The 26,159-nt window shown below is 49.6% G+C and overlaps 1 protein-coding gene across 2 annotated transcripts in view; it reads right to left on the minus strand.

The window, feature by feature from the left end:
- Positions 1–22,079, minus strand: part of HVCN1 (hydrogen voltage gated channel 1) — a 39,601-nt gene extending 17,522 nt beyond the window's left edge. Inside the window, exons 1-3 of one of the 2 annotated variants that reach the window (XM_030821382.1) lie at positions 22,009–22,079; positions 21,549–21,630; positions 16,189–16,228 (exon numbers count right to left, since the gene is read on the minus strand). In XM_030821382.1, coding sequence (XP_030677242.1) covers positions 16,189–16,209 — 21 coding nt within the window. In that variant the 5' untranslated portion in view covers positions 16,210–16,228; positions 21,549–21,630; positions 22,009–22,079. Of the gene's footprint in view, positions 1–16,188; positions 16,229–20,900; positions 21,631–22,008 lie in introns of both variants that reach the window. The other variant, XM_030821383.1, reaches the window with a different exon arrangement.
- Between the last annotated feature and the right edge of the window lie 4,080 nt (positions 22,080–26,159).

Genomic DNA, 26,159 nt, shown 5'->3' on the forward strand with positions numbered 1-26,159 from the left:
GGCCCTCCAGGAACTGGCATCTCTCCTTCCCCACCGCCTCCTCACCACACTCCAGCCACCCTTCTGTCCCTCTGATGCTCCACACTGAGCCATCATGCAGGCTTTCCCTCAACCTGGAATACTCTTCTCCCTACTCTGAGCTTCACTTACTCTTACTTATGCTTGAAATGTCAGCTAAAATGTCAGTTCCTCAAAGAGGCCCTTCCTCACCCCTAAAATCTAAATCAGTTCCCCTCCCATTTATAACCTCTCCTCCCACTTTTCCTTCGAGAACCCTTATCCTAGTTTCTAACTAGAAACTGTTTTGTGCAGCCACATATTTTTCTCCCTCCTCACTAGCATTTACCCTGCATGAAGGTAGGGTCTGTGTCCCCTGAGTCTTGTGTGACACCTGACCTTGAGCAGAAGCCCATCATGCACCTGTTGGCTGGGGGCACTGGTACCTCATCTCCCATGCTGGACTCATCTCAGCCGGACCAAACATCTCTGGACTCCCAGGGCTGGCGAGGGCCAGGATATACTGAAGCTCTCCAGGCAACCACTGGCCATAATTCCTTTCTTTTTGAGACAAAGTCTTGTTCTTATTCCCCAGGCTGGAGTGCAGTGGAGCTCAGCTCACTGCAACCTCCACCTCCTGGGTTCAAGTGATTCTCCTGCCTCAGCCTCCCGAGTAGCTTGGATTACAGGCGCTGTCAACATGCCTGGCTAATTTTTGTAATTTTAGTAGAGACAGGGTTTCACCATGTTGGCCAAGCTGGTCTCGAACTCCTGACCTCAGGTGATCCGCCCGCCTCTGCCTCTCAAAGTGCTGGGATTACAGGCGTGAGCCACTGTACCTGGCCATAATTCCCTTTTTTGAACAAGGTCTCGCTCTGTCACCCAGGCTGTGCTGTAGTGTGCAATCACGGTTCACTGCAGCCTTGACCTCCAGGGATCAAGCAATCCTCCCACAAAAGCCTCCTGAGTAGCTGGAACTACAGGCACATACCATCACACTCGGCTAATTTTTTGTATTTTTTTGTAGAGGCAGGGTTTTGCTATGTTGCCCAGGCTGGTCTCAAACTCCTGGGCTCAAGTGATCCACCCGCCTCAGTCTCCCAAAGTTCTGGGATTACAGGCATGAGCCACCACGCCCAACCCCATACTTTCCTTTGGAAACACCTTACCTGGCAGACAAGAGCAGCCTGTCCTATTTCTCAGTAGTGTGGGAACCTCAAGGTGCTTTGCAAAAACCGCATTTATATTTTACAGAAGAGGAAATTTTTCTTTCTGAAAACTTGCAACCGGTGAAGAAGCAACTTTTAGTACTTTGGGATGAAAATATCTAGGGCACTCAGCAGAGCAGAAAACATTTCTGGTTTTCAGTCAAGAGTCTGTCATGCCAGAAGCAGCAAAGTTCCAGAAAAGGGCAAAGATGGGGTTGATCAAGAGAATGTGGTGGGCCTTGACTCAGCAGCTTCATCATGCATCCCAGACTCCTAGCATTCATGGACAGACTGATCCTGCCACCACGCCCAGCTAACTTTTGTAATTTTAGTAGTGTGGCGCACAGAGCACCTGCCTCGGTGCCTGGCTCAGAGCAGCCCCCACCTCTGGAAGTGCCAGCTATGATCATCCCTTAGCAACAAAAACTCACCTGGGCATGGTAGCTCACACCTGCAATCCCAGCACTTTGGGAGGCCAAGATGGGCGGATCACTTCAGATCAAGAGTTTGAGACCAGCCTGACCAACATGGCAAAACCCCATCTCTATTAAAAACAAAAAAAATAGCCAGGCATGGTGGTGGGCCTGTAATCCCAGCTACTTGGGAGGCTGAGGCACGAGAATTGCTTGAACCTAGGAGGCAGAGGTTGCAGTGAGCCAAGATCATGCCACTGCACTCCAGCCTGGGCGACAGAGTGAGACCGTCTCAAGAAAACAAAACAAAAAACCCCAAAACTCCTCTCCTCCAGCTTCATCACCATCCTTGGATATTTCACTTCTCTGCCCACTGCCTGCCTCTGCATCCCTCAGGCTGTTAAGTTACATGAGCTGATACAGCCGCTTTGTGGCTTAAGTGACACTGAGGTGTGTTTCTGTCACTTATAACCCCAAAAGTCTACAGGTGGAGTTGCTGATGCGGGACAGCCCCACAGCTCCATCTCCAGTGCAAGAATCCTTGCTGTCCCCACTGTACCCTGATGCTCCTCTGAGGTCACCTTTCCATATTAAAGCCTGTGACTGTGGCTCCAGCCTGCCTGACTGTCCCACACTCTGACGCTGTTGAATCTGTTCTGCTTGGCAATCTCGCCCCCTGCTTCTCCTATCTCTGGCCGCCCTCCTCAGCCTCCTGCACCATGTCCCTGCCCCACACCAGGAGTCCTGGAGACCTCAGCCCTGACCCTGTCCTCGGGCCGGTGACTCTCTCTTTGGGGGTCTTAGCACACCTTTGTTCTCGGTGCCATTCACGTTCAAATCAAAGACTCCAGTCTGATGTTCAAGATCCTGCTGAGTCATTGGTTTGCTGTGACCCAACTGAACTGATTTCTTACCTTTCTTTCCCAGTCCACTCCTCCTTCCACATCCCCTAGGGCACGCTGACCTGGCTGCCCAGGCCAAGAACAGAAAATCGTCCTCGGCTCCTCCCGCTCCCTCACACCCCATCAGTTTCACTTCCTGAACCTGGCTGGCACTCCATCGTCCCCTCTCCCTCACCAGAGCCTGCCCTGACCCTTCCTCCATCTGCCTGCGGCCAGGTCCTCCTTCTCCAATGCCAACCTGACTGTGTCCCTGCTGTGCAGCGACCCCCATGCCCACAACTGCCTTGGGGATCAAGTCCCAGCTGTCTTGGCTTCCCCAGGCCCTGGTCTCCCTGCCGGCCTTATTCCTTCCTAGCACCCTGCCTCTGCCACCCTCCAGCCACCTGGAACTTGCAGTTCTAGAGAGGACCACGCTCTCTTGCTTCTAGGACCCTGCAGGGCCTGTCCCCATCCCATCTATCTTCCAGGTCTTACACCTAGATTTTACCTTCCCTGGGAGGCCTTCCTTAATTCTCCCTCACCCCAGTTGGGGGTGTACGTCACGCCATCTTAACAACCACTGGGACACTGTCCCCACCACACTGGGCTGCGAATGCTGGGAGGGCAGAGACTCTTCCTCAGTCACAGGGAAGAGGCTCAAGAAATGGTTAAGAGGCTGGGTGCAGTGGCTCACACCTGTAATCCTAGCACTTAGGGAGGCCGAGACGGGCAGATCACTTGATGTCAGGAGCTCGAGACCAGCCTGACCAACAGGGTGAAACCCCATCTCTACTAAAAGTACAAAAATTAGCCGGGCGTGGTGGCACATGCCTGTAATCCCAGCTACCTGGGAGGCTGAGGCTGCAGTGAGCCAAGATTGCGCCCCTGCACTCCAGCCTGGCTGACAGAGCGAGACTCCATCTCAAAAAAAAAAAAAAAAAAAAGAAAAAAGAAACGGTTAATAAATGAATGAATTAACAAAATCTTAGGCACTGCTCCTTCAAGGTAAACATATTGCTGACCTCTTTTACAGGTATTAGACCAGAAAAACTACCACCTGGGAGAGAAGGGGAAAGTGAAAAAGACAGACCTAGAAGCGAAGGAGAGAAAAGCATTTTGTGGATGCCTATTTTTACAGGCTCTGAAGCCGCCATCTGTGGGAGGGGGAAAGTCCCTAGTTCATTGTTATCCAACAATCGGAGAAAAAGGTACTTTTGAAGAAAGTCAGCCAACTCCCAACTCCCATGGCCTGATGTCCCTTCAGTTTCCATTTCCCTGTTCCCTCCCAGAGCTATTTTGGGGAACTTGATTTACATATTAACTACCACCCTCACCCCAAAACTCTAAGACACAATGGCAGCAACATGTATTACTATGGTTGCTTATTTTATCACACCTCATATCATCTCAGCATGCTGCTAACTTCCTTCCATGCACTATTTCATTTCAACTCCTAACAACCCTGAGGTTGAGGCCATCCTTTAGGGTCCTGGTGAGGGGGGGCCTTGTCCAAGGTCACACACTGTGGGGAACTGGAAAAGCAGGCTCTGCCCCTGGGCTCCATGACTTGGAGACTGTGTTCTAGAAAACACAGCTGCCAGAAAGCCAGGCAGCCAGTGACTGGAGAGCCACCTGCTCAGAGGGTAGAGTAGGTGGAATTGTGCACACCCTCCTAACAATTCCTGTCCCCCTGGACCCTTAGAATGTGACCTTATTTGGAATGTAGGTCTTTGCAGATGTAACTGAAGATGTTAAGATGAACTCATACTGGATTTAGGGTGGGCCCTAAATCCGGTTACTGGTGTCCTTATAAAAAGAGAAAAGGGGCCAGGCACGGTAGCTCACGCCTATAATCCTAGCACTTTGGGAGGCTGAAGTGGATGGATCCCTTGAGGTCAAGAGTTCAAGACCAGCGTGGCCAATACGGCGAAACCCCGTCTCTACTAAAAATACAAAAATTGGCCAGGCACAGTGGCTCATGCCTGTAATCCCAGCACTTTGAGAGGCCAGGGTGGACAGATGGCCTGAGGTCAGGAGTTCGAGACCAGCCTGCTCAACACAGTGAAAACCCGTCTCTACTAAAAATACAAAAGTTAGAGGGGCGTGGTGGTGGGTGCCTGTAATCCTAGCTACTCAGGAGGCTAAAGCAAGAGAATCGCTTGAACTCAAGAGGCTGCAGTGAGCCGAGATCACGCCACTGCACTCCAGCCTGGGCAACAGAGCAAGACTCTATCTCAAAAAATATAAATAAATAAATAAAATAATTAGCCAGGCATGGTGGCAGGTGCCTGTAATCCTGGCTACTGAGGAGGTTGCAGTGAGCCGAGATCATGCCATTGCACTCCAGCCTAGGAGACTGAGACTCGGTCTCAAAAAAAAAAAAAAAAAGGACACACAGAGGGTAAGGTCACGTGAAGGTCACAGAGGTCAGAATGATATGTCCACAAGCCAAAGACTGCCAGCAACGCCAGAGGCTGGGACGGAGGCCTGGGACAGATCTCCCCATTCCAAAGCCTCCAGGAGCCAGTCCTGCCAACACCTTGATTTTGGGCTTCTGGTTTCTGGAACTGGTGAGAATGAGTTCCTGTTGTTGAAGCCCCCCCAGTCTGTAGTAATTTGTTACAGCAGCCACAGGAAACCAGGACAGAGGGTGTGTGCCCGAGTTAGCCAGGATGGTCTGTAGGCCAGGTACTGTCTTTCCCTTTATCTTTCTGGGCCACACATTTCTTCTGGACTCCAAGGAGAAAGCCGGCTTCTTCAGGGCCCAAAACCACCTGGAGAAAGCCCGATTCTGCAGCCAACAACAGTGACAGCGGCTCCTTTTTCTCAGAGCCCACTGGTCACACCACCTGCTGTCGCTTGATACTTTTAATGCTCCTAGGTAGGCAGGGAGGGTAGGTGAAGTCTCTCCATTTTGCAGAAGGGGAAACTGAGGCCTGGGGAGGAGAGACTGCTTGCCTGAAGTCACACCGTGCCACACATTGTGGCAGGGTGACAGAGGCAGAGGGAAGTGGGCACTCCTGTATGCCAGCTGTTGGGCATGTAAATGGGCGTACTCTTCCTAGGAGGGTAACAGGGCAGTTCATCTTTTAAAAAAATATTTGAGTCTCTCTGATGTGCCAGGCTTGGGGACAAAGGAGGGGATTGGCCCTAAACCAATTTATATCAAAATTTTATTTCCTTTTTATTGAGATGGGATCTCATTTTGTTGTTCAGGCTGGAGTGCAGCCTCAAACTCCTGGGCTCAAGCAATCCTGCCTCATCCTCCCAAGTGGCTACGACTACAGGTGCGTGCCACCATGGCTACCTTGGTTTCTATCAACATTTAAAAGTCCTTATTACTTGACTTTACAAGAGACTCCCATGTGCACACGGGTGCTTGCTCCAGTCCTGCTTCAATAGCCCAAAACTGGAAACCACCTCAAAGTCTGTTGCCCAGGACACCATGGAAGACCCACACCACAGAGAACCACACCACTGTGTGGCAGGCCTGTAGACCTCATGCACCCACAGGGAAAGGGGTCTGCAATCTATAATTATGGGAAAACTGACAAAATCAACCCCAACTCCCAGGAGGAGAGAGGGACTAGGTTGGTGGGTGAAACTTTGCATTTTTTTCTAATAGGTTTGGCTGATACCAAACATATTAGGTATGATTTGGTTTGGCTGTGTCCCCACCCAAATCTCAACTTGAATTATATCTCCCAGAATTCCCATGTGTTGTGGGAGGCACCCAGGGGGAGGTAATTGAATCATGGGGGCCAATCTTTCCCATGTGATTCTCATGATAGTGAACAAGTCTCACAAGATCTGATGGGTTTATCAGGGGTTTCTGTTTTTGCTTCTAATTTTCTCTTGCTGCCACCACATAAGAAGTGCCTTTCACCTCCCGCCATGATTCTGAGGCCTCCCCAGCCATGAGGAACTGTAAGTCCAATTAAACCTCTTTTTCTCCCCAGTCTCAGGTGTGTCTTTATCAGCAGTGTGAAAACTAATACAGTAAATTGGTACCAGTAGAGTGGGACATTGCTGAAAAGATACCTGAAAATGTGGAACCAACTTTGGAACTGGGTATCAGGCAGAGGCTGGAATAGTTTGGAGGGCTCAGAAGAAGACAGAAAGGTGTGGGAAAGTGTGGAACTTCAAGAGACTTGTTGAATGACTTCGCCCAAAATGCTGATAGTGATCTGGACAATAAGGTCCAGGCTGAGGTGGTCTCAGATGCAGATGAGGAACTTTTTGGCAACTGGAGTAAAGGTGACTTTTGGCATGTTTTAGCAAAGAGCTGGCAGCATTTTGCCCCTGCCATAGAGATTTGTGGAGCTTTGAACTTGAGAAAGATGATTTAGGATATCTGGCAGAAGAAATTTCTAAGCAACAAAGCATTCAGTGCCTGCTGTTAAAGGCATTCAGTTGTATAAGGGAAGCAAAGCATAAAAGTTTGGAAAATTTGCAGCCTGATGATGTGATAGAAAAGAAAAACCCATTTTCTAGGGAGAAATTCAAGCCAGCTACAGAAATTTCCATAAATAGCAAGGAGCCTAATGTTAATCCCCAAGATCTTGGGAAAATGTCTCCAGGCCATGTCAGAGACCTTCACAGCAGTCCCTCCCATCACAGGCCTGGAGGCCCAGGAGGAAAAAGTGGTCTCATGGGCCTAGGGACTTGGTGCCCTGTGTCCAGCTGCTCCAGCTGTGGCTGAAATGGGCCAACATACAGCTCAGGCTCTGGCTTCAGAGGGTGGAAGCCCCAAGCTTTGGCAGCTTCCATGTGGTGTTGAGCCTGCAGGTGCACAGAAGTCAAGAATTGAGGTTTGGGAACTTCCGCCTAGATTTCAGATGTTTGGAAATGCCTGGATGCCCAGGCAAAAGTTTGCTGCAGGGGCAGGGCCCTCATGGAGAGCCTCTGCTAGGGCAGTGCAGAAGGGAAGTGTGGGGTGGGAGTACCCACACGAGTCCCTTCTGGGGCATCACCTAGTAGAGCTGTGAGAAGAGGGCCACAGTCCTCCAGACCCCAGAATGGTAGATCCACCGATAGCTTGCACCACATACCTGGAAAAGCTGCAGACACTTAATGTCAGCTCATGAAAACAGCCAGGAGGTGGGTTATACCCTGCAAAGCCACAGGGGCCCAAGACTATGGGAGCCTACCTCTTGTATCAGCCTGACCTGGATGTGAGACATGGAGTCAAAGGAGATCATTTTGAAGCCTTAGAATTTGACTGCTCCACTGGATTTCAGACTTGCATGGACCATGTAACTGTTTTGTTTTGGCCAATTTCTCCCATTAGGAACAGCTGTATTTACTCAATACCTGTACCCTCACTGCATCTAGGAAGTAACTAGCTTGTTTTGATTTTTACAGGCTCTTAGGCAAAAGGGACTTGGTTTGTCTCAGATGAGACTTTGGACTGTGGACTTTCGGGCTAATGATGAAATAAGACTTTGGGGGACTGTTGGGAAGGCATGATTAGTTTTAAAATGTGAGGATATGAGATTTGAAGGGGTCGGGGCAGAATGATGTAGTTTGGCTGTGTCCCCACCCAAATCTCAACTTGAATTGTATCTTCCAGAATTCCCATGTGTTGTGGGAAGGACCCAGGGGGAGGTAATTGAATCATGGGGGCCAATCTTTCCCATGCTATTCTCGTGATAGCAAATAAGTCTCACAAGATCCGATGGGTTTATCGGGGTTTCTGCTTTTGCTTCTCTCTCATCATCTCTTGCTGCCACCATGTAAGTGCCTTTCGTCTCCTGCCATGATTCTGAGGCCTCGCCAGCCATGTGGAACTATAAGTCCAATTAAACCTCTTTTTCTTCCCAGTCTCAGGTATGTCTTTATCAGCAGCATGAAAACAAAGTTTATCCCTAAGAAATTGCCATTTTTGGAGTGAGATCCACCCTGCAGGGAGTTAAGTGGTGAATGAAGTATTTAGTGGAGGTGGGAAGAGAAGGAACCAATATACTCATAACTGGAATCCCTGAATAAGGAAATGAGATTAATAGACTAGAACAAAGATATAATTCAAGAAAACTTCTCTGATATAAAAGAGGACTTAAAAATGCCATCTTTGTAGATAAACACTAGAAGAAATTGATAATTTCATATAATTCAACCTAATATATACCTGTTTGCTGTTTTAATTTATTATGCTATACATATGTTCACGTAGAGTTGTTAAAAAACAAACATAAAGCTGGGTGTGGTGGCTCATACCTGTAATCCCAGCACTTTGGGAGGCCAAGGCTGGGGATCACCTGAGGTTAGGAGTTTAAGACCAGCTTGGCCAATGTGGGGAAACCCCGTCTCTACTAAAAATACAAAAATTAGCCAGGTGTGGTGGCGTGTGCCTGTAGTCCCAGCTACTTGGGAGGCTGAGGCAGGGGAATCACTTGAACCCGGGAGGCGGAGGTTGCAGTGAGCTGAGATCACGCCACTGCACTCTGGCCTGGGCGACAGCGCAAGACTCCATCTCAAAAGAAACAGAAAATCAAAAAAAAAAAAAAATAATAATAATAAGTAAGTGATAAAGCCAGCACAGGAACTCAAGTCCACCAGCTTTGTTCTTTTCTCTGCCAATACGGAGAAAAAAATGGCAGAAAAGTAGATTTTTTTTTCAGCAACAAAAATGATATTTTAGAGATGGGACTGGGAGTGGTGGCTCATGCCTGTAATCCCAGCACTTTAAGAGGCTGAGGCGGGTGGATTGCTTGAGCCCAGGAGTTCAAGACCAGCCTGGCCAACATGGTGAAACTCTATCTCTACTAAAAATACAAAAGTTAGCTGGGGATGGTGGTGGTGCATGCCTATAATCCCAGCTACTTGGGAGGCTGAGGCATGAGAATCGCTTGAACCTGGGAGGCGGAGGTTTCAGTGAGCCGAGATAATGCCATTGCACTCCAGCCAGGACAACAGAACAAGATTCTTGTTCTTGTCTCAATAATAATAAAATAAATAAGAGATGGGATCAAGGTTCTGAGATGCAGTCTTACCTCCCTTAGCAGAGGAGCAAACTGAGGCCTGCAACATGGTAACCACCACCTGTCAAGTGGACAGTCCACAGACTTGCAGCCAGGTGTGCTGCTTCCTGGTCCAGGGTCTTAACGCCACTCAGGCAGGGCCAGAGCAGCTGTCTCCAGTCCTAGCTTCACTCACCCTCCCCTATAGCCCTATCCAGCACTAAGCCTGGTGCATTTCAGCAACTAAATGACCCCTGATCTGCCACCTACTTCCCCCACCCTCTGCCACTGCCCTGGCCAACCCCCTGCCTCACTTGGAGGCTGTCGCAACTCCTTTCTGCTCTCTCCTTCCCTGCTGCATTCTCCATCAGCTGCAGGAGAGCATCCCTCCAAGCTTGACTACATCACTCCCTGTGCAGAAAAGGGCCAGCCCAGTGGTCCCAAGGCTGCCTTCCTCAGACAGGCCTGCCTGGCCTCCACTGGCATCTGGAAACTTGGACTTCTGGAAAATCCCCACCATTCCCTGATAAGAGCAGCTCACTGTGCCTAGACGGCTTGTGGAAACAGCATGGTTTATGCTGAACTCCTGCTTTCCTTTGGAGAGTCTGGAACCTTTCTAAGTGCCAGGCAGAGGGTACCTCTGTGCCCAGCTCCAATGAAAACTCTGGGCACTGGGTCTCTAAGGAACTGCTCTGCTTGCAAACACTTCACACATCTTGTCACAACTCCCTGCTGGAGGAATTAAGTGTGACCCCAAGGACCTCTGCCCCCAACCCAGGAGAAGGCTCTGGAAGCTTGCACCAGGTTTCTTCTGAACTTCACCCCACGTGCCTTTTCCCTTTACTGATTTTAATTTCAATCCTTTTGCAGCAATTAATCTGAGCCAGGAGCACGTCTGCATGCGAGTCCCACGGGTCCTCCTAGTGAGTCATTGACGCTGGGCACAGGGTCTCGGGGACCCTGACACACTTCCTTATTTAAAACTTTTGGCTGGGTGCAGTCACTCACACCTGTAATCCCAGCACTTTGGGAGGCTGAGGAGGATCACTGAGTTCAGGAGTTCAAGACCAGCCTGGGCAACAGAGTGAGACTCCATCTCTACAAAAAAATCTAAAAATTAACCAGGTGTGGTGGTGCTTGCCTCTGGTCCCAGTTACTTGGGAGACTGAGAAAGGGGGATTGCTTGAGCCCAGAATGTCAAGGCTGCAGTGGGCTGTGATCGTGTCACTGCACTCCAGCGTGGGTGATACAGCAAGACCTCGTCTCTTAAAAAAAAAAAAAAAAAAAAAAAAAAAAAAAGACACCAATGCCTCCCAGAAGCCTACTCCTGTTTTGCACGCTCTATCTAGCCTCTATCTGCCCATCTTCTCACCTTCCCTCTCACCTCTCTCCCCACTCTGGCCACATTGTCTCCTTTGAGCCTTTCATACTTGGCTGGTTTCTCCAACCACAGGACCTTTGCACACGTGACTTCTTTTGCATAGAATGTGCAACCCCCTTTCACCCTGTCCTCTATCTTCTTCTTCATCTCAGCTCTCAGGAGCTGGCCAGGCCTTCCCCATCACACTCTCATGTGGCCCAGCTGTTCACAGCATGATCTCTGTGCCTGGCAGACCACAGGCTCCTGTTGAACCTACCTCCTGGATGGTGGAAGGCGGAATGAAACCCCTGAGCAAATCTCTTCTCTGTGGGGAGGCAAGAGGACTCCAGGCAGCAGGCTCAGCTGCCCCAGCACTTCTCCCCTCCTGCCCCAGGGGATCCGTGTTCTGAGGAAGGCCTATTTTTAAAATCAGGGAAGTCTTTAAATAAGTGTAGAAACTTTTCCTTCTCTAGGGTGGGGAGGAAGTCTGAGGTTCATGAAAACAACCACCGTGACAGCTGATCAGCTCTGGCAGGAGGGGCTGCTTACAGGCTGAGGGGTTTAACTGGCGGCCCAGGTTCCCCTAAAGCCATGGTCCCCAACTGTCTCCTTTTTCTATAGGGTTAGGAACCCTCCTGCCTGATAGATGAGCCGGTCAGCCTGGTGAGATGATGGCAGGGCTGCATACAGACTATATGGGACATATTTACAGGAGTAGGAAGTGCAATCATTCCAACTATCCCCAGAATACCTGCTTTTTAATATTTTCTGAGCTCTGTGCAAAGACCTTCATTAACATACTGTAAGAAGCCCATGAGGCGGGGACTACAATGTCTCTGTTTATGGATGAGGAGACTGAGAACAGAGAGGCCAGTGACTTGCCCCAGGTCACACAGCCAGGGAGAAGCAAGGCTAGGATTCCAACCCAGGCTGCCAAGCCCAGCGCTCCCTCCTCCTGTGGGACCCCTCATGAACATTGCCCAGCCCTGCACCCTCCTCACAGCTGGGGAAGCCCCATGCTGGGAAGGAAGTTTGGAGCAGTGTTTCTCAATAAGAAATCACATTTCATACCCTGCCTCTCAGTACACACTGACTTGTGTACACACATTCTATAACTAGCACTAGAGTTACCATGTGAGACGCTCTTATTTTCCATTTCATTCTATTTCATTTTTTTTTTTGAGACAGGGTCTCACTCTGCCACCTAGGCTGGAGGGCAGTGGCATGATTAGGACTCACTGCAGCCTCAACCTCCTGGGCTCAAGAGATCCTCCCACCTCAGCCCCAGAAGTAGCTGAGACTACAGGCGTGCACAACCATGCCTGGCTAATTTTTTGTATTTTTAGTAGAGATGGGGTTTCTCCATGTTACCCAGGCTTGTCTCAAACTCCTGACCTCAAGTGATCCACCTGCCTTGGCCTCCCAAAGTGCTGGGATTACAGGTGTGAGCCACTGCACCTAGCCCTGTTTCATTTCTTAAAAGGTCAACTGTAGCCCACTCAATGGATTTCAGGACCTGTCAATGGGTTGGGTTTAAAGGCACAGTTTTGGGGGGACACGCTCTGCCTATTTCCCTGGGAATGAGTGAGAGGGGAGTCTGGTCCAAGTCTGTGACATCAGTCATGTCAACCAGGAGCAGGGGCTGTGTTATTTGTTTTACAAAAGTGTAGAAAGAAAAAAGAAAAAGTTACCCAGGTAGAAATAAAGAGCTGCCACCTGTGTGACTAGGTCACCTGAGCCAATGTCTAGTGATGCTTTGGCCATGGAAACCACAGGACACAGAGCTCAGCTATCCCTCTTTCCTCCTTCTGCAGAGGGAGGGGCTGCCTAGGCCAGGCTGCATGTTGGAATCACCTGGCAGCTTTAAGGCACCCCAAAACCTGAGTCCTGGGCTCAGAGCTTCCAATTCAACCCATCTGGGTGTGGTCTGGGTGCTGCGGTGGTGAATGTACAGCCGAGGTGGGTAAGGAACCCCAGCTGCACCAGGGGCCTCTGCATGCCTCATGTGAAAGGAGCCCAGGAGCTGCAAGGATTTCTACACACACCTGGCTCTTAAGTTCCCCAGAGGTGGCTGCTGAGTGCAGTCACCTGCGCAGAGGAACAAGGTCAGCTGAGGGCTGAGAAGCTGGTTCATCCTCATGACAGAGCCAGCAGCTCCCATGTCTTAAATGCAGGCTGGAGCCAGGCACCTGGCTAAGTGTTTTCCACGCGCAATCTTGTTTAACCCTCACCTCAACTCTGTGAGGTAGTGTGATCGTTCCCATTTTACAAAGAGGAAAACTGAAGCTCTGGGAGGTGGGAGCGGGCAGAGAGGGGCTCTGAGGAGGGCCGGTGAGCCTATCTCAGCAGAACTGCAAGCCAGGTCTGCACCATGGCTACAAAACCCCACCAGTTTCTCTCCTAACACAGCTGTTTTCCTCTCAGAAACGAGGAGAGCTGACAAGCTCTAAAAGCAATCTCATTAAGACAACTTTTTCCAAAACACAATTAATTCCATAAGGGCAGATCATGAAAAGGAACATGTTCTTCAAACCAGTAAGAGGCTTATTTGCCACAAGTGGTCCTGGCCCTTTCCCCAGCCCCCCAGCAATGTCCTCCTGACAACATCCTCTCAGGTTAGCCTCTGTGTGACAACAAACAGGCTCCAGGCTCCAGGTTCCAGGCCCTGGGAGTTCCCCAAGGTGTGTCCCTGGTTCTGCATTTCAATCCCTACTTCCCTTGCTGTCTCTATGCCCTGGTATGGGCTTCTGACACCGTCCTCACCCCACCAACTCGTTCCTGCAACCCCCAGCCTCATTTGGAACCCCCAGACTCAAATACATACCCCCAGCTTGACCTGCTGCCATTTACCCTATGAACAGACCTATAGCCTTGATCTATTTATTACTATTGTGAAAAGAGGAACAAAAGAAAGGAAAATAAATTCATAACAATCCCTGCACACCAAACTTATGTATCATCTACCCATATACCTCTTTCTCTCCCACCTGTCTATATCTTTTACAATTATAATCAAAGACAGTGGGCCAGGTGCGGTGGCTCATGCCTGTAATTCTAGCACTTTGGGAGGCTGAGGCAGGTGGGTCATTTGAGGCCAGGAGTTCGAGACCAGCCTGGCCAACATGGAGAAACTCTGTCTCTACTAAAAATACAAAAAAAATTAGCTGGAGATGGTGGCACACGCCTGTAATTCCAGTTACTAGGGTGGCTGAGGCCCAAGAACCATTTGAACCCAGGAGATGGAGGTTGAAGTGAGCCGAGATTGCACCATTGCACTCTAGCCTGGAAGACAGAATCAGGCCCTATTGCAAAAAAACAAAACAAAAAAAGACAGCAGACAATTTTCTATCTTATTTTTTTACCACTATATGCATCAGATTTGCACCTGTTCAGAGGCCAGGAAACTTAACAAGGAGTCAAATGGTCTCATTATTGCATTTTGCATGTTTTTTTAACCATTCTGGATGGTTTTTAATCCAATCCTAAGACCACATTTTCTCACATTTTAACATCTCTGAAATCTGGCTGGGCCTGACAATTGATCAGTTTCAGCCTTGTGTTACTTTTTATCACAGTAAATGGCAGCACATGCTTGTTTTGCTTTTTTTCTTCATAGTACATAAAATAAGGTGCATGCACAGTGTTGTCTCATGTGCTAAGAAACATGGTGCCATAAATTGTACTTTTTCTTTTTTATGGGTTCTTTTCCCATAAGTGAGATGATCAGGCTTGAATATGGTTATTTTCAAGATTCTTGATACACATCGTCAAATTTTGTGTCTAGAACAGTGCATGGATTGACTCAGTCCCCCGTGATATGTACGAGTGAGCTGGTTTCATCATAGTCTAATCAGCATTAAGCATTTCCAAATGTTCTTTTTGGTTTGGCTAATTTAATAGGGAACTACAAATGAAGGAAAAGCATGAACAGTTCCCACTTAATCTTTCTTCCATGCTGACTCTCTTATGAAGGATACCTGGAGCTCCTGGGGCTCCTAACTCTTACAGTTACCAGGGTCATCAATTTGATGAAATACACAATCACCATCATCATCATCACATGGTCATTCTGACCCCTCACATTTGCTTCTCAGACTCTGCCCCATTCACCCCTGCTGTTGCCCTGAGCTTCCTGCTCTGCCCTCACCAGCTTGGCCTGGTCAGGCCCCCAGAACCTCAAGATGAACAGCTGATGTGAAAGTCAACACTTCCTTTCTACCTCGCCCCCAATCTTCACAACCAATGCCCCCCAAATCCAACAAACCTGCACCTCAGATAGCAAAGACACAGTCTATTTCCTACTCGAGATGGCCATAAGATACAGGAGGAAAGCATTTCCTCTGGAGTCAGGCCAGGTTGAAATTCCAATTTCTGGTTTTTTTTTGGAGATGGAGTTTTGCTCTTGTCACCCAGGATGGAGTGCAATGGCACAATCTTGGCTCACTGCAACCTCTGCCTCCCAAGTTCAAGCAATTCTCCTGCCTCATCCTCCTAAGCAGCTGGATTAGAGGTGTGTGTCATGATGCCTGGCTAATAGTAGAGATGGGGTTTCACCATGTTGGCCAGGCTGGTCTCAAACTCCTGACCTCAGGTGATCCACCTGCCTCGGCCTCCCAAAGTGCTGGAATTACAGGTGTGAGCCACCGTGCCTCTGCCTCCTAAGTTCAAGCGATTCTCCTGCCTCAGCCTCCCCAGTAGCTGGGATTACAGGTGCATGCCACCAAGCCTGGCTAATTTTTGCATTTTTGTAGAGATAGGGTTTTGCCATGTTGACCAGGCTCGTCTTGAATTCCTGACCTCAAGTGACTTGCCCACGTTGGCCTCCCAAAGTGCTGGGATTACAGGCATGAGCCACCATGCCTCGCCTAAAATCCCATTTCTGCCAGTTTCTAGCTGTGTGATCTTGAGAAGTGACTTTACTTCTCTGTGCCCAAGCCCTGTATGGGCTCAGTACTTGCCTAACATTCTGAGACCATTGTATTATCAAATCTTCCCAACAGTCCTTTAAGGGCAGGGGTGGTAAATAATCTTTTCACTATTTTCCAGATAAGGAAACCGAGTGCACCATTGCACTCCAGCCTGGGCAACAAGAGTGAAACTCCGTCTCAAAAAAAAAAAAAAAAAAAAAAAAAAAGCACATAGTTATTAACATACAGGGCTGGGATTCAAATGGTCTGATGTGGAATATCAGGCTACTTGGAGGTTTTGTGAAGTCCTTTTATAGCTTTTCATCATTGTGATTTTAAATATTTCAGTATAGTGGAAACACCTGAATAGGTGGTTCCCCCTCTCCTGTTTGAAACCCCAAACAGAATTATCCTCTCAAGGCTGGGATATCCTCTAATGCTGCAAGACCACAGAATCCATTACCTTTTCGTCCCAGGTGGCCATGTCCCTGTTGCCTCTGGATCTGAAAAATAAGAAGACATTTGTCCAGATCTATCATCTTGCTGCCATCTATCTTGGTGTGTGCTCTGTAATCCTTTCTTACAAATTAGTTTTAAGTTAGTTTAGTTTTAACTGTGCCTGAAATTAGTGTAAAGTACAAAGTGTATGTAGGAGGGCATACATCCTGGATATACAGCCAAATGAACTGAAACAGGGACTCAAACAAACACTTATTTGTACGTGAAAGTTCATAGCCTTTCACAGCATTATTCTTAAAAGCCAAAAGGTGGAAACGACCCACTTGTCCATCAGTGGATGAATGGATCAACAAAATGGGTCTATCCACACAATGGAATGTTATTCAGCCATAAAAAGAAATGAAGGGGGCCAGGTGTGGTGGCTCACACTTGTAATCCCAGCACTTTGGGAGGCCGAGGTGGGCAGATCACCTGAGGTCAGGAGTTTGAGACCAGCCTGGCCAACATGGTGAAAACCCGTCTCTACTGAAAATACAAAAATTAGCTGGGCGTAGTGGTGGGGACCTGTAATCCCAGCTACTTGGGAGGTGGAGGCAGGAGAATCGCTTGAACCCAGGAGGCAGAGGTTGCAGTGAGCCGAGTTCGTGCCAGTGCACTCCAGCCTGGGCAACAGAACAAGACTCAATCTAAAAAAAAAAAAAAAGAGAAATAAAGTACTGATACATATTACAATGTAGATGAACCTCAAAGATACCATGCTAAGTGAAAAAAGCCAGACATAAAATGTCACATATTGTATGATTCCATTGATATGAAATGTCCAGAACAGGATATGAAATGTCCAGAACAGAACAAGCAGATTGGTGGTTGCCAGGGGCTGGGGGCAGGGAAGAATGGGGAGTGACTGCTTAATGGCTTAGGGGGTTTCCTTTTGGGATGATGAAAATGTTCTGTGCAGCTAACAAGGTATTTTTAAAAAAGCAAAATGATATATTATAATTTTAATACAAAGAAAAACAGTGAAAACGTTCTGATAGAGATGAAAGCTACACACTGTGAAACGTACTAAATGCCACTGAATTATTCACTTTAAAACGGTTACCTTTACATTATGTGAATTTCGCTCCAATTAAAAAAAGACAGACATTACAGTGTTGGGGTTGCTCTGAAAACAGTAAAACCTTCTGAACACCCACCACCAGCTACATCAGTGAATGCACCTCTAAGCAGCAGGAGCTGCTAGTGCTGTTGAGTATTCACATATGGACCTGGAAAGACGCCAGCCACAGAGTAAGCAGAGGAGTCACATTACAGCAGAGTCTACAGGATGACCCCATCTAAGTCAAAAGAAATACAGATGCCTTTTTTTTGGTCCATAAGGATCACTCTTCGCAGTGGTTATCTTTGGAAGAAACGGGAGTGATCTGGGTATGGGGCTTTCCTTCTCTGCTTCTGGGAGGCGTGAACTTTTACAATGAGTAGACATTACTTTAAAATATTATTTTTAACATAGGTGATCTATGCATGTAGTAAAAAATTTAAATTATACAAAAAGATATTCTATGACAAGTCAGTCTTCCCTCTACCCATTATCCTTCCCAGAAGTGATCGCTCTGACCAGTTTCCTACGTCGCCTTCTAGAGTATTCTATGCCGTCACAAGCACATGAGTAGATACTCTCCCCCCACCTTCTATTTTTTTTTTTTGTAAACAAATGTGAACCCACATACTGCTCTGAACCTTATTTCCCTTTAGGGTGTGGTAGGCAAAATAATGCTCCCCCTCAAAGTTGCACATGCCCTAATCCTTGAACTTGTATATTACTTTACATAGCAAAAAGGATTTTGCAGACATGATTAAGTTGCAGCTCTCAAGACGGAGGGAATGATTCTGGATTATCCTAGTGAACCCAATGTCATCAGAGGGGTCTTTGATAAGTGGAGGCAGGAGAAAGAAGAGATTGTGAGGACAGAAGCAGAGGCTGGAGTCAGAAAGATCTGAAGATTCAGTGCTTTAAAGATGGAGGATGGGGCCTCAATCCAAGGCATGTGGGCCCCTCTAGAAGTTGGGAAGGCAAGCAAACAGATTCTCCCCCAGAGCCTGCAGCAGCAACACAGCCCTGCCCATACCTTGACTCGAGCCCACTGAGACCGATTGTGGACTTTTGACTTCCAGAACTGTAGCATAATAAATGTGTGTTATCTTGAGCTACCAAGCTTGTGGCCATTCGTCACAGCAGCCACAGAAGACTAACACGGTATCTCAGAGGTGGTTCTATGCCAGTGTGTCCTGTATGAAGTGCACGCCTTGTCACGGCTGCACATAAGTCCTCTGTAGGAATGTGTTTAATCCTACTAGTGATGGACACTTATGATTGTTTCCAATCTCCTCCCACCCCAGTGCTTCAATAAATAACACCGCACACCCTTTTTTTTGTTTTGTTTTGTTTTTTGGAGGTGGGGTCTCACTCTGTCACCCTGGCTAGAATGCAGTGGTGCAATCAGAGCTCACTGCAGCCTCAAGATCCTGGACTCAAGGGATCCTCCCACCTCAGCCTCCTGAGTAGCTGGGACTGTAGGCACACACTACCAAGTCCAGCTAATTTTTGTAGAAAGGGGGGTCTCACTATGTTATCCAGGCTGGTCTCAAACTCCTGAGTTCAAGTGATCCTCCTGCCTCAGCCTCCCATGGTGTTGGGATTATAGGCATGAGCCATTGCACCTGATCCCTCTATGTAACTTCTATAATTTTTTTTTTCCCCTGAGACAGAGTCTCGTTCTGTTGCCTAGGCTGGAATGCAGTGGTATGATCTCAGCTCACTGCAACCTCTGTCTCCCAGGTTCAAGTGATTCTCCTGCTTCAGCCTCCTGAGTAGCTGTGATTATAGGTGCCCACCACCACGCCCAGCTAAAATTTTTTTTTGTATTTTTAGTAGAGACGGGGTTTTGCCATGTTAGCCAGGCTGGTCTCGAACTCCTGACTTCAAGTGATCCGTTGCCTCAGCCTCCTAAAGTGCTGGAATTACAGGCATGAGCCACCGTGCCTGGCCTAATTCTAAAAAATTATTTTGAAATAAACTTTCAAGAAAACTTTAAAAAGGTTCTTTCTCTCCCCACAGTTACACACTGAGGGTGCAAGGGACTCCTAGACTTTCTCACTGGTTGACTGGCAGAGCAGCTTCTGGACCCAGCAGAGTTCAGCTTTGCATGTCCCTATACCAGCCCCCTGGGATTCTCAACCTGCTCTCACGAGAGAGGCTCAAGGGGAACTATCACCACAAGATGAGGTGAAGGGAAAAATTACAGTGCCCTAGAGATTTCCTTCCTTTGCAAGACAGGAACTAGAACTAGCACACATGCAGAGAAACACTCAGCTTCAGTAATTCAAGCAACAGAAAATTTAAAACTACCATGCCCTTCTCCATTAAACTAGCCAAAACAAATAAAAAGGATAAAACCCAATGCTTGCAGAGCTGCAGAGAAATGTGCACACATTCCTGGGGATGATTTTTCTAAATAGCTACCTGGTCACAAGAGGTAAGTGCTTCCAAAATGATCCCACCCTTGACTTGCACACCTTGGTTAGGAAGCTGTATCTCCAAGAAGCCATTTGATAGCCAAAAACATGCACAATATGGACAATGATATTTATAGCTAAGTTGAATAGTACGGCTAACACCTGGAAGTGGCCCTCAACCCTCAAGCCCTACTTTAGGGAAAAGCTGAGGAAGACAGTGGGCTCTTGGGAGGGATAATTCTGAAGTCTATGTAGAAACGGGAGAAAAAATGCTGTCAAGCAGTGAGAAGAAAAATAGGCTGATGGTTGACACATTGCCTGCAACTGTACAAAAGTATCTGAGCCTTTCCTAGGTGCCAGGCACTGATTTCCCAGGTTCTGGGAAATCCAAGGTGAAGAGGCAAGGGCAAGATCAGGATCCTGGTAGACTGACATGTTACCTGGGGAGACAAACAAGAAAGCAAGGAAATATACAAGACAGACCACACCCCCAGCTAAGCACTGGGAAGCCAGCTAGCCAGCCAGAGTAAGGGGCCAGGGAGCAGGCCGGGTCTCCTTAGGTGGGGTGGTCAGGGACAACGCGACATTTATGGTGTCCCCTGAATTACAAGGGAGTATGTCACAGATTGCAGAGAAGAGCATTCCCGGGAAAAGGAAGAGTACGTGCACTGTGCACAGCCCTTGAGAGAGCGGAGAACTTAGGAGGCGGCGGCTGGGGACAGCAGTGGAGAGGACAGTGGCTGGAGAGAAGAATCGAGAATAATCACACAGGGCCTGATCATGGAGAGGGCTTGGTAGGCGATGCTGGGGATTTGGATGGGAGTGAGGGGTCAAGCGTGATGAGGTGGCAAGAGATGCTGGGGGCCTGGACTCAGGGTGGAAGTAGGGGGTGGAGTGGCCAGATTCAGGATATGCTTTGGATTAGAACTTGTCGCTAGCCTAGACTGCGGGGAAGGGACGAGGAGGGGGGTGGTGGATGACAGCTCCCAGGGCCCAAGCCCCAGTGACTAGAAAAGGATCAAGTCTGGGGACAAGAACACTCTGGCTTTCTCCTTCTTGCTAAACCAGTGTCAGGGAGGGCAGGAGCCACAGAGCAGCTCTGAACCTTGTGCAAGCCTCAGCCCAGAGATTTTCAAAACCCTGCCCTTATCAGCCTTTCCCTCTGGGGAGTCAGAGCCAGAGAAGTTGCCGCCCCCTCGCCTTGGTCTTACTCAAGCAGCTCCTAGTTGCTGGTGGGGCTGTCCGGAAATCCTTCAGATCTCAGATAGCCCTGAACAACCTGAAGTTAAAGGTGCCCAGGACAGAGAAGTACTCTCAGAGGGGCGGGACGGAGGGTGGAGGAGGCCCTGGAACCATGAACTTTTGGTAGTAACCTGGTGCCAGGGGCTAAGCCTGTACACCAAGCATCTTATGTCATCTTCTCAGCAATCCTGCGAGGTAGGTACATGCTTAACCTCATGGGACAGATGCGGAAACTGAGGCACAGACAGGCCAAGTCACGTAGCTGAGCCTGCAAGATCCCCCACACCCAGCACTGGTAAAAGTGGTGGGGGCAATGTTCCTGGAGGGAGTTCCAGTGAGGAACTGCTCTCCCCCTCTGTCTTGGCGTTTACCCTGGCCCCAATCTTGTTCCTCAGCATCTCTGTCTCCAACAGGTGGGTGCTTTTAAAGTGTTTCTAGGGAAGGGTTTGCTGCCCCGGGGCTCCTCCGTCAGGGATGGCTGGGCCTGCTCATTGCAGCCTTCTCCCGGGACACCCAGCACTGCCTCTGCCCCTACTTCTCTCTCACAATCTCTCGGGAGGGCAGCGGGGCAGGGACGATGCATCCGAGGACTTAGGGGACACAGACCTGGTTGTGAGTTCTGGCTCTGCCTCCTTTGGCTTTGTGACCCAAGGCAAGGGGCTTGGCCTCTGCGTCTTGGTTTCTTCACCTGTTAAGAGGGAGACGACGATGGTCACCTGCGGCTGCTGCGCGGAGTGTGAATAACTGAAGACACCTGGCCCAGGGCGGCGCGCACCACCAACTTTCTGGGATTGGGGGGTCACTAGGGCCGGCGTCTCCCGCGTCTCCCTCCCATGGACTCCAGTCCCCGCCGAGGGGAAGCACTGCCCGCCCGCGCCGCCCGCGCTGGGACACCCCAGAGTCGAGGGGAACCGAGGACTGGGGTCCTGCTGGGGCTCCGCGGCGAGGCCTGGACAGCGGAGATGCGGGGGGGTCCCCTCTTCTCGGAAGGATCGGGCACTGGGGGTCTTGTAGAAAGGGCTGCACGCCAAACGGGGTACGCCCCCCGCCCGGCCCGAGCACTTACCCGGCGCCCCACCCGCCCGCGGTCACCGCTGCGACTGGGAGCCTCAGAGCAGGTCCGGCCAAGCCTGTCCCGCCCCGCCCCGCCCCGTACCGTACCAGGCCCCGCCCCCCGCCCGGGCCGCCCCCGCCCCCGTCCCCGCCCCCGTCCCCGCCCCCACAGCCCGCAGACCCCCAACGGTCGGCGGGCTTCTAGGCCTCGGCCTGGGTCTCAGTCCCCTTGTCCCTGCCTGTGGTCAGTCCACCCGTTCGTCCCTACCTCCCTCATCCCGGCTGCCTCCCACCCCGCAGGCTGGGCCTGTCCTGGGCCTCCCGCAGTTACAAAGGTCCCGTCCGTGGGGCCGAATCGCGGATCACGAGAATCCTGCCCCGAGCCAGCCTAAGGGAAGAGTGGGCGGGGGAACCACTTCCTTCCGCCGCCGGCTGGAGCGGGGCGAATCCACCCCGCCAACCCCTTTCGGGGAGCTTCTGCTCCTTCCCACCGTCTCCGGGCCACCCCTGCCTCTGGGTCTCCTGATTCCTTGGCCTCGTGCCCTGCACAGTTTCTGCCATGCAGGGGTGGAGGGTGGGCAGCACGCTCTAACGAATGAGCAACCTCTCAGCCCTCAGGACTTCCCTTGGTCGAGGGCGCTGAGGCTGCTCATGGGATGGTACTGGCAAGAGGGAGCCTTCCCGCGTGCAGCCCCTGCCTGTCCTGGGCCACCTTGCTCCTGGCCAACTCCTACGGCCCCGCAGGCGCAGGCCCAGCTCTGAAGTCCCTCCCCTGTGGGCCCTCCCAGCACCCTGTTCACACAGTCGAATCAGTTCTGTTAGCTTCTGTCTTCCCCTAGAGACCATTTGTCCCAAACATCCTGCAGAGCCGTCTTCTGCACACCTCTCCCTTCCGGTTGGGTCAAGGCTGTGGGGAGAGGCTCACCTCCTTGGGGTTGTGTTAGTTTCCTCATGCCGCTGTAACAGATCACCACAAACCTAGTGGCTTAACACAAATGTGTTATCTTACAGCCCTGGAGGCCAGAAGTCTCAGATGGGTCCTACAGGGCCAGAATCAAGGTGTGGGTGGGGCTGTGCCTTCTGGAGGCGCCAGGGTAGTGTGTTCCTTGCCTTTCCCGGCTGGAGAGGTGCCTGTGATCCTTGGCTGCCTCAATCCGACCTCTGCCTCCATGGTCACAGCGCCTTCTCCCTTCTAAGGAGCCCTGTGATTATATGGGATCCACCTGGATAATCCAGGCTAATCTCTCCAGCTCAGGATCCTTCACGTAGTCACATGTGCAAAGTCCCCTTTGCCACTTAAGGCAACGTCCAGGTTTGGAGGGGTTAGGATATGGATATCTTGGTAGGGGGGTGCATTCTTCTGCCTCCCATAGGGGTACTGTCCGCTTCAACTGACTCGGCTTTCCCCAATTCTGCTGGGCAGCTGGCTTTCTTTTCTTTTCTTTTTTTTTTTTGGAATGGAGTCTCACCGTGTCATCCAGCCTGGAGTGCAGTGGTGCGATCTTGGCTCACTGCAACCTCCGCCTCCTGGGTTTAAGCAATTCTCCTGCCTCAAGCCTCCCGAGTAGCTGTGATTACAGGCCAACATTACCATGCCTGACTAATTTTTGTATTTTTAGTAGAGACGGGGTTTCACCATGTGGGTCAGACTGGTCTCGAACTCCTGACCTCAGGTGATCTGCCTGCCTTGGCCTCCCAAGGTGCTGGGATTACAGGCCTGAGCCACTCCACCCAGCAACAGTCTCACTCTGTGGCCCAGGCTGGAGTGCAATGGCATGATCTCGGCTCACTGCAACCTCTGCCTCCTGAGTTCAAGCAATTCTCCTGCCTCAGCTTCCTGAGTAGCTGGGATTACAGGTGCCTGCCACCACACCTGGCTAATTTTTGTATTTTTAGTAGAGATAGGGTTTCTCCATGTTGGTCAGGCTGGTCTTGAACTTCTGACCTCAAGTGATCCGCCTGCCTCGGCCTCCCAAACTGCTGGGATTACAGGCGTGAGACACCATGCCTGGCCTGCAGCAGGCTTTCTTTCTTTTTTTTTTTTTTTTTTTTGAGGCGGAGTCACGCTCTGTCACCCAGGCTAGAGTGCAGTGGCACGACCTCGGCTCACTGCAAGCTCTATCTCCTGGGTTCATGCCATTCTCCTGTCCCAGCCTCCCGAGTAGCTGGGACTACAGGTGCCCGCCACGACACTTGGCTAAATGTTTTGTACTTTTAGTAGAGACGGGGTTTCACCGTGTTAGCCAGGATGGTCTCGACCTCCTGACCTCGTGATCCGTCTGCCTCGGCCTCCCAAAGTGCTGGGGTTACAGGCATTAGCCACCGCGTCTGGCCAGCAGACTTTCTTAAAAACATTTTGGTCAGATCTCCTGACTTCTCAGTCATGTATTATTACAACAGTCCCATGCCAGTTCCTAAGGCATAGTCTGGTCCATTTTCAACTTCAACTTCCTTATATTTTATTAAAAATTCTCTTCCTCCCTCAGGGCCAGCTAGACAGAGTGGAGAGGATGTGGGGACTGCTCCCAACAGCCCCTCCTCTGTGTTCACTCCCCTCTGGTTGAGGAAGGGAAAAGGGAACAAGTACCCTGTCCCCTAGTTGCACACCTGGAAGTCGCAGTCCTCTGTCTTAACATCTGGTCTTGCCTGTAGTTAGACCGTTAGTGCAGACAGGTGGTGACCTCAACAGGCCCTGCTAAGGCAAGGCCCTGGCCTGGCTCAATCCTCTGGCTGCCTTCCCCAATCCCTTCCCCTACAGAGGCATCGCTCAGTCGTCTCCCCGGGTGCTTGCCTCTGCTTCACATTGCAGAGGTCCTGGGAAAGTCTGCAGCTCCCAACCTTACCGATGGCCCGGAACCTGGGGCCACCAGCAGGGACCTATATCCATACTTTTTGGGAACCAGGATCCCAAAGGAGCACTTCAGCAAGTCTGGAGAATTTGGTGATATTCTCAGCATTGTTATGTTCACTGAAATCCTGCTACTGCTTAGGCATTTCAGTGGACAGGAAAAGATCTCAAATGTGTTACACTGTTATCTCCAGGTGCAGGATTTGACCCGCAGTAGGTACTTTACATTCCTATTGCATAAATTAATGAGTATTGAGCATAATAAGATTGGGGTGCCCTCCATCATTGCTACTATTCAACATTTCATTGATGATCTCAGTCAATGCAATAAAACAAGAAAAAAGAAATACAAAGATTGAAAAGAGAAAGACTATCATTTGCAATCGATGTGATTGTCTACCTAGAAAATCCAAAAGACCTAACAGACTAACACGTGACCTACTGTGTGGTAGGCTCTTTCAAGGTACTAAGTGTTAGATGAAAGAACAGCCTTTGTTCTTAGTGAGCTCCTATTTTAGTTGGGAAAGTGAGGCCAACAATACTTAGGGGAGAAGGCCAGGCATGGTGGCTCACACCTGTAGTCTGAGCACTTTGGGAGGCTGAGGCGGGAGGATTGCTTGAGCCCTGGAGTTCAAGATAAGCCTGGTGACAGAACAATACCCCATTTCTACAAAAAATGTTTTAAAAAATTAGCTGGGTATGGTGGTGTGCCCCTGTAGTCCCAGCTACTCAGGAGGCTGAGGTGGGAGAATCCCTTGAGCCCAGGAGTTCAAGGCTGCAGTGAGCTACGACTGTACCACAGCACTCCAGCCTGGGTGACAGAGCAATACCCTGTCTCTTAAAAAAAAACAAAAACCAAAACCAAAAAAAACAACTTAGGGAAGAGTAACCTGAGGTCCACAGAAAGAATCCAGGAGGTGGGAAAAAAATTGTCTTTATTTTCATTAACCTCTAACTGAAACGTATTATTACTTTGTTTGTTTGTTTAGAGACAGGGTCTCACTTTGTTGCTCAGGCTGGAATGCAGTGGCTCGAGCACAGCTCACTGCAGCCTCAAACTCCCAGGCTCAAGTGATACCCCTGTCTCAGCCTCCCAAGTAGCTGGCACTATGGGCACATGCTACTGTACCCAGCTAATTTATTATTTATTTATTTTTATTTTTTGTAGAGATGGGGGTCTTGCTTTGTTTCCCAGGCTGGTCTCAAACTCCTGGCTTCAAGCAATCCTCCTGCCTCAGCCTCTCCAAATTTTTTTTTTAAAAATTGAGATAATAGACGTGAGCCACTGGCCTTTGACTGAAATTTAATATTTCCTT

This window comes from Nomascus leucogenys, chromosome 10 (genome assembly GCF_006542625.1).
Source record: "Nomascus leucogenys isolate Asia chromosome 10, Asia_NLE_v1, whole genome shotgun sequence".
Taxonomy (NCBI): domain Eukaryota; kingdom Metazoa; phylum Chordata; class Mammalia; order Primates; family Hylobatidae; genus Nomascus; species Nomascus leucogenys.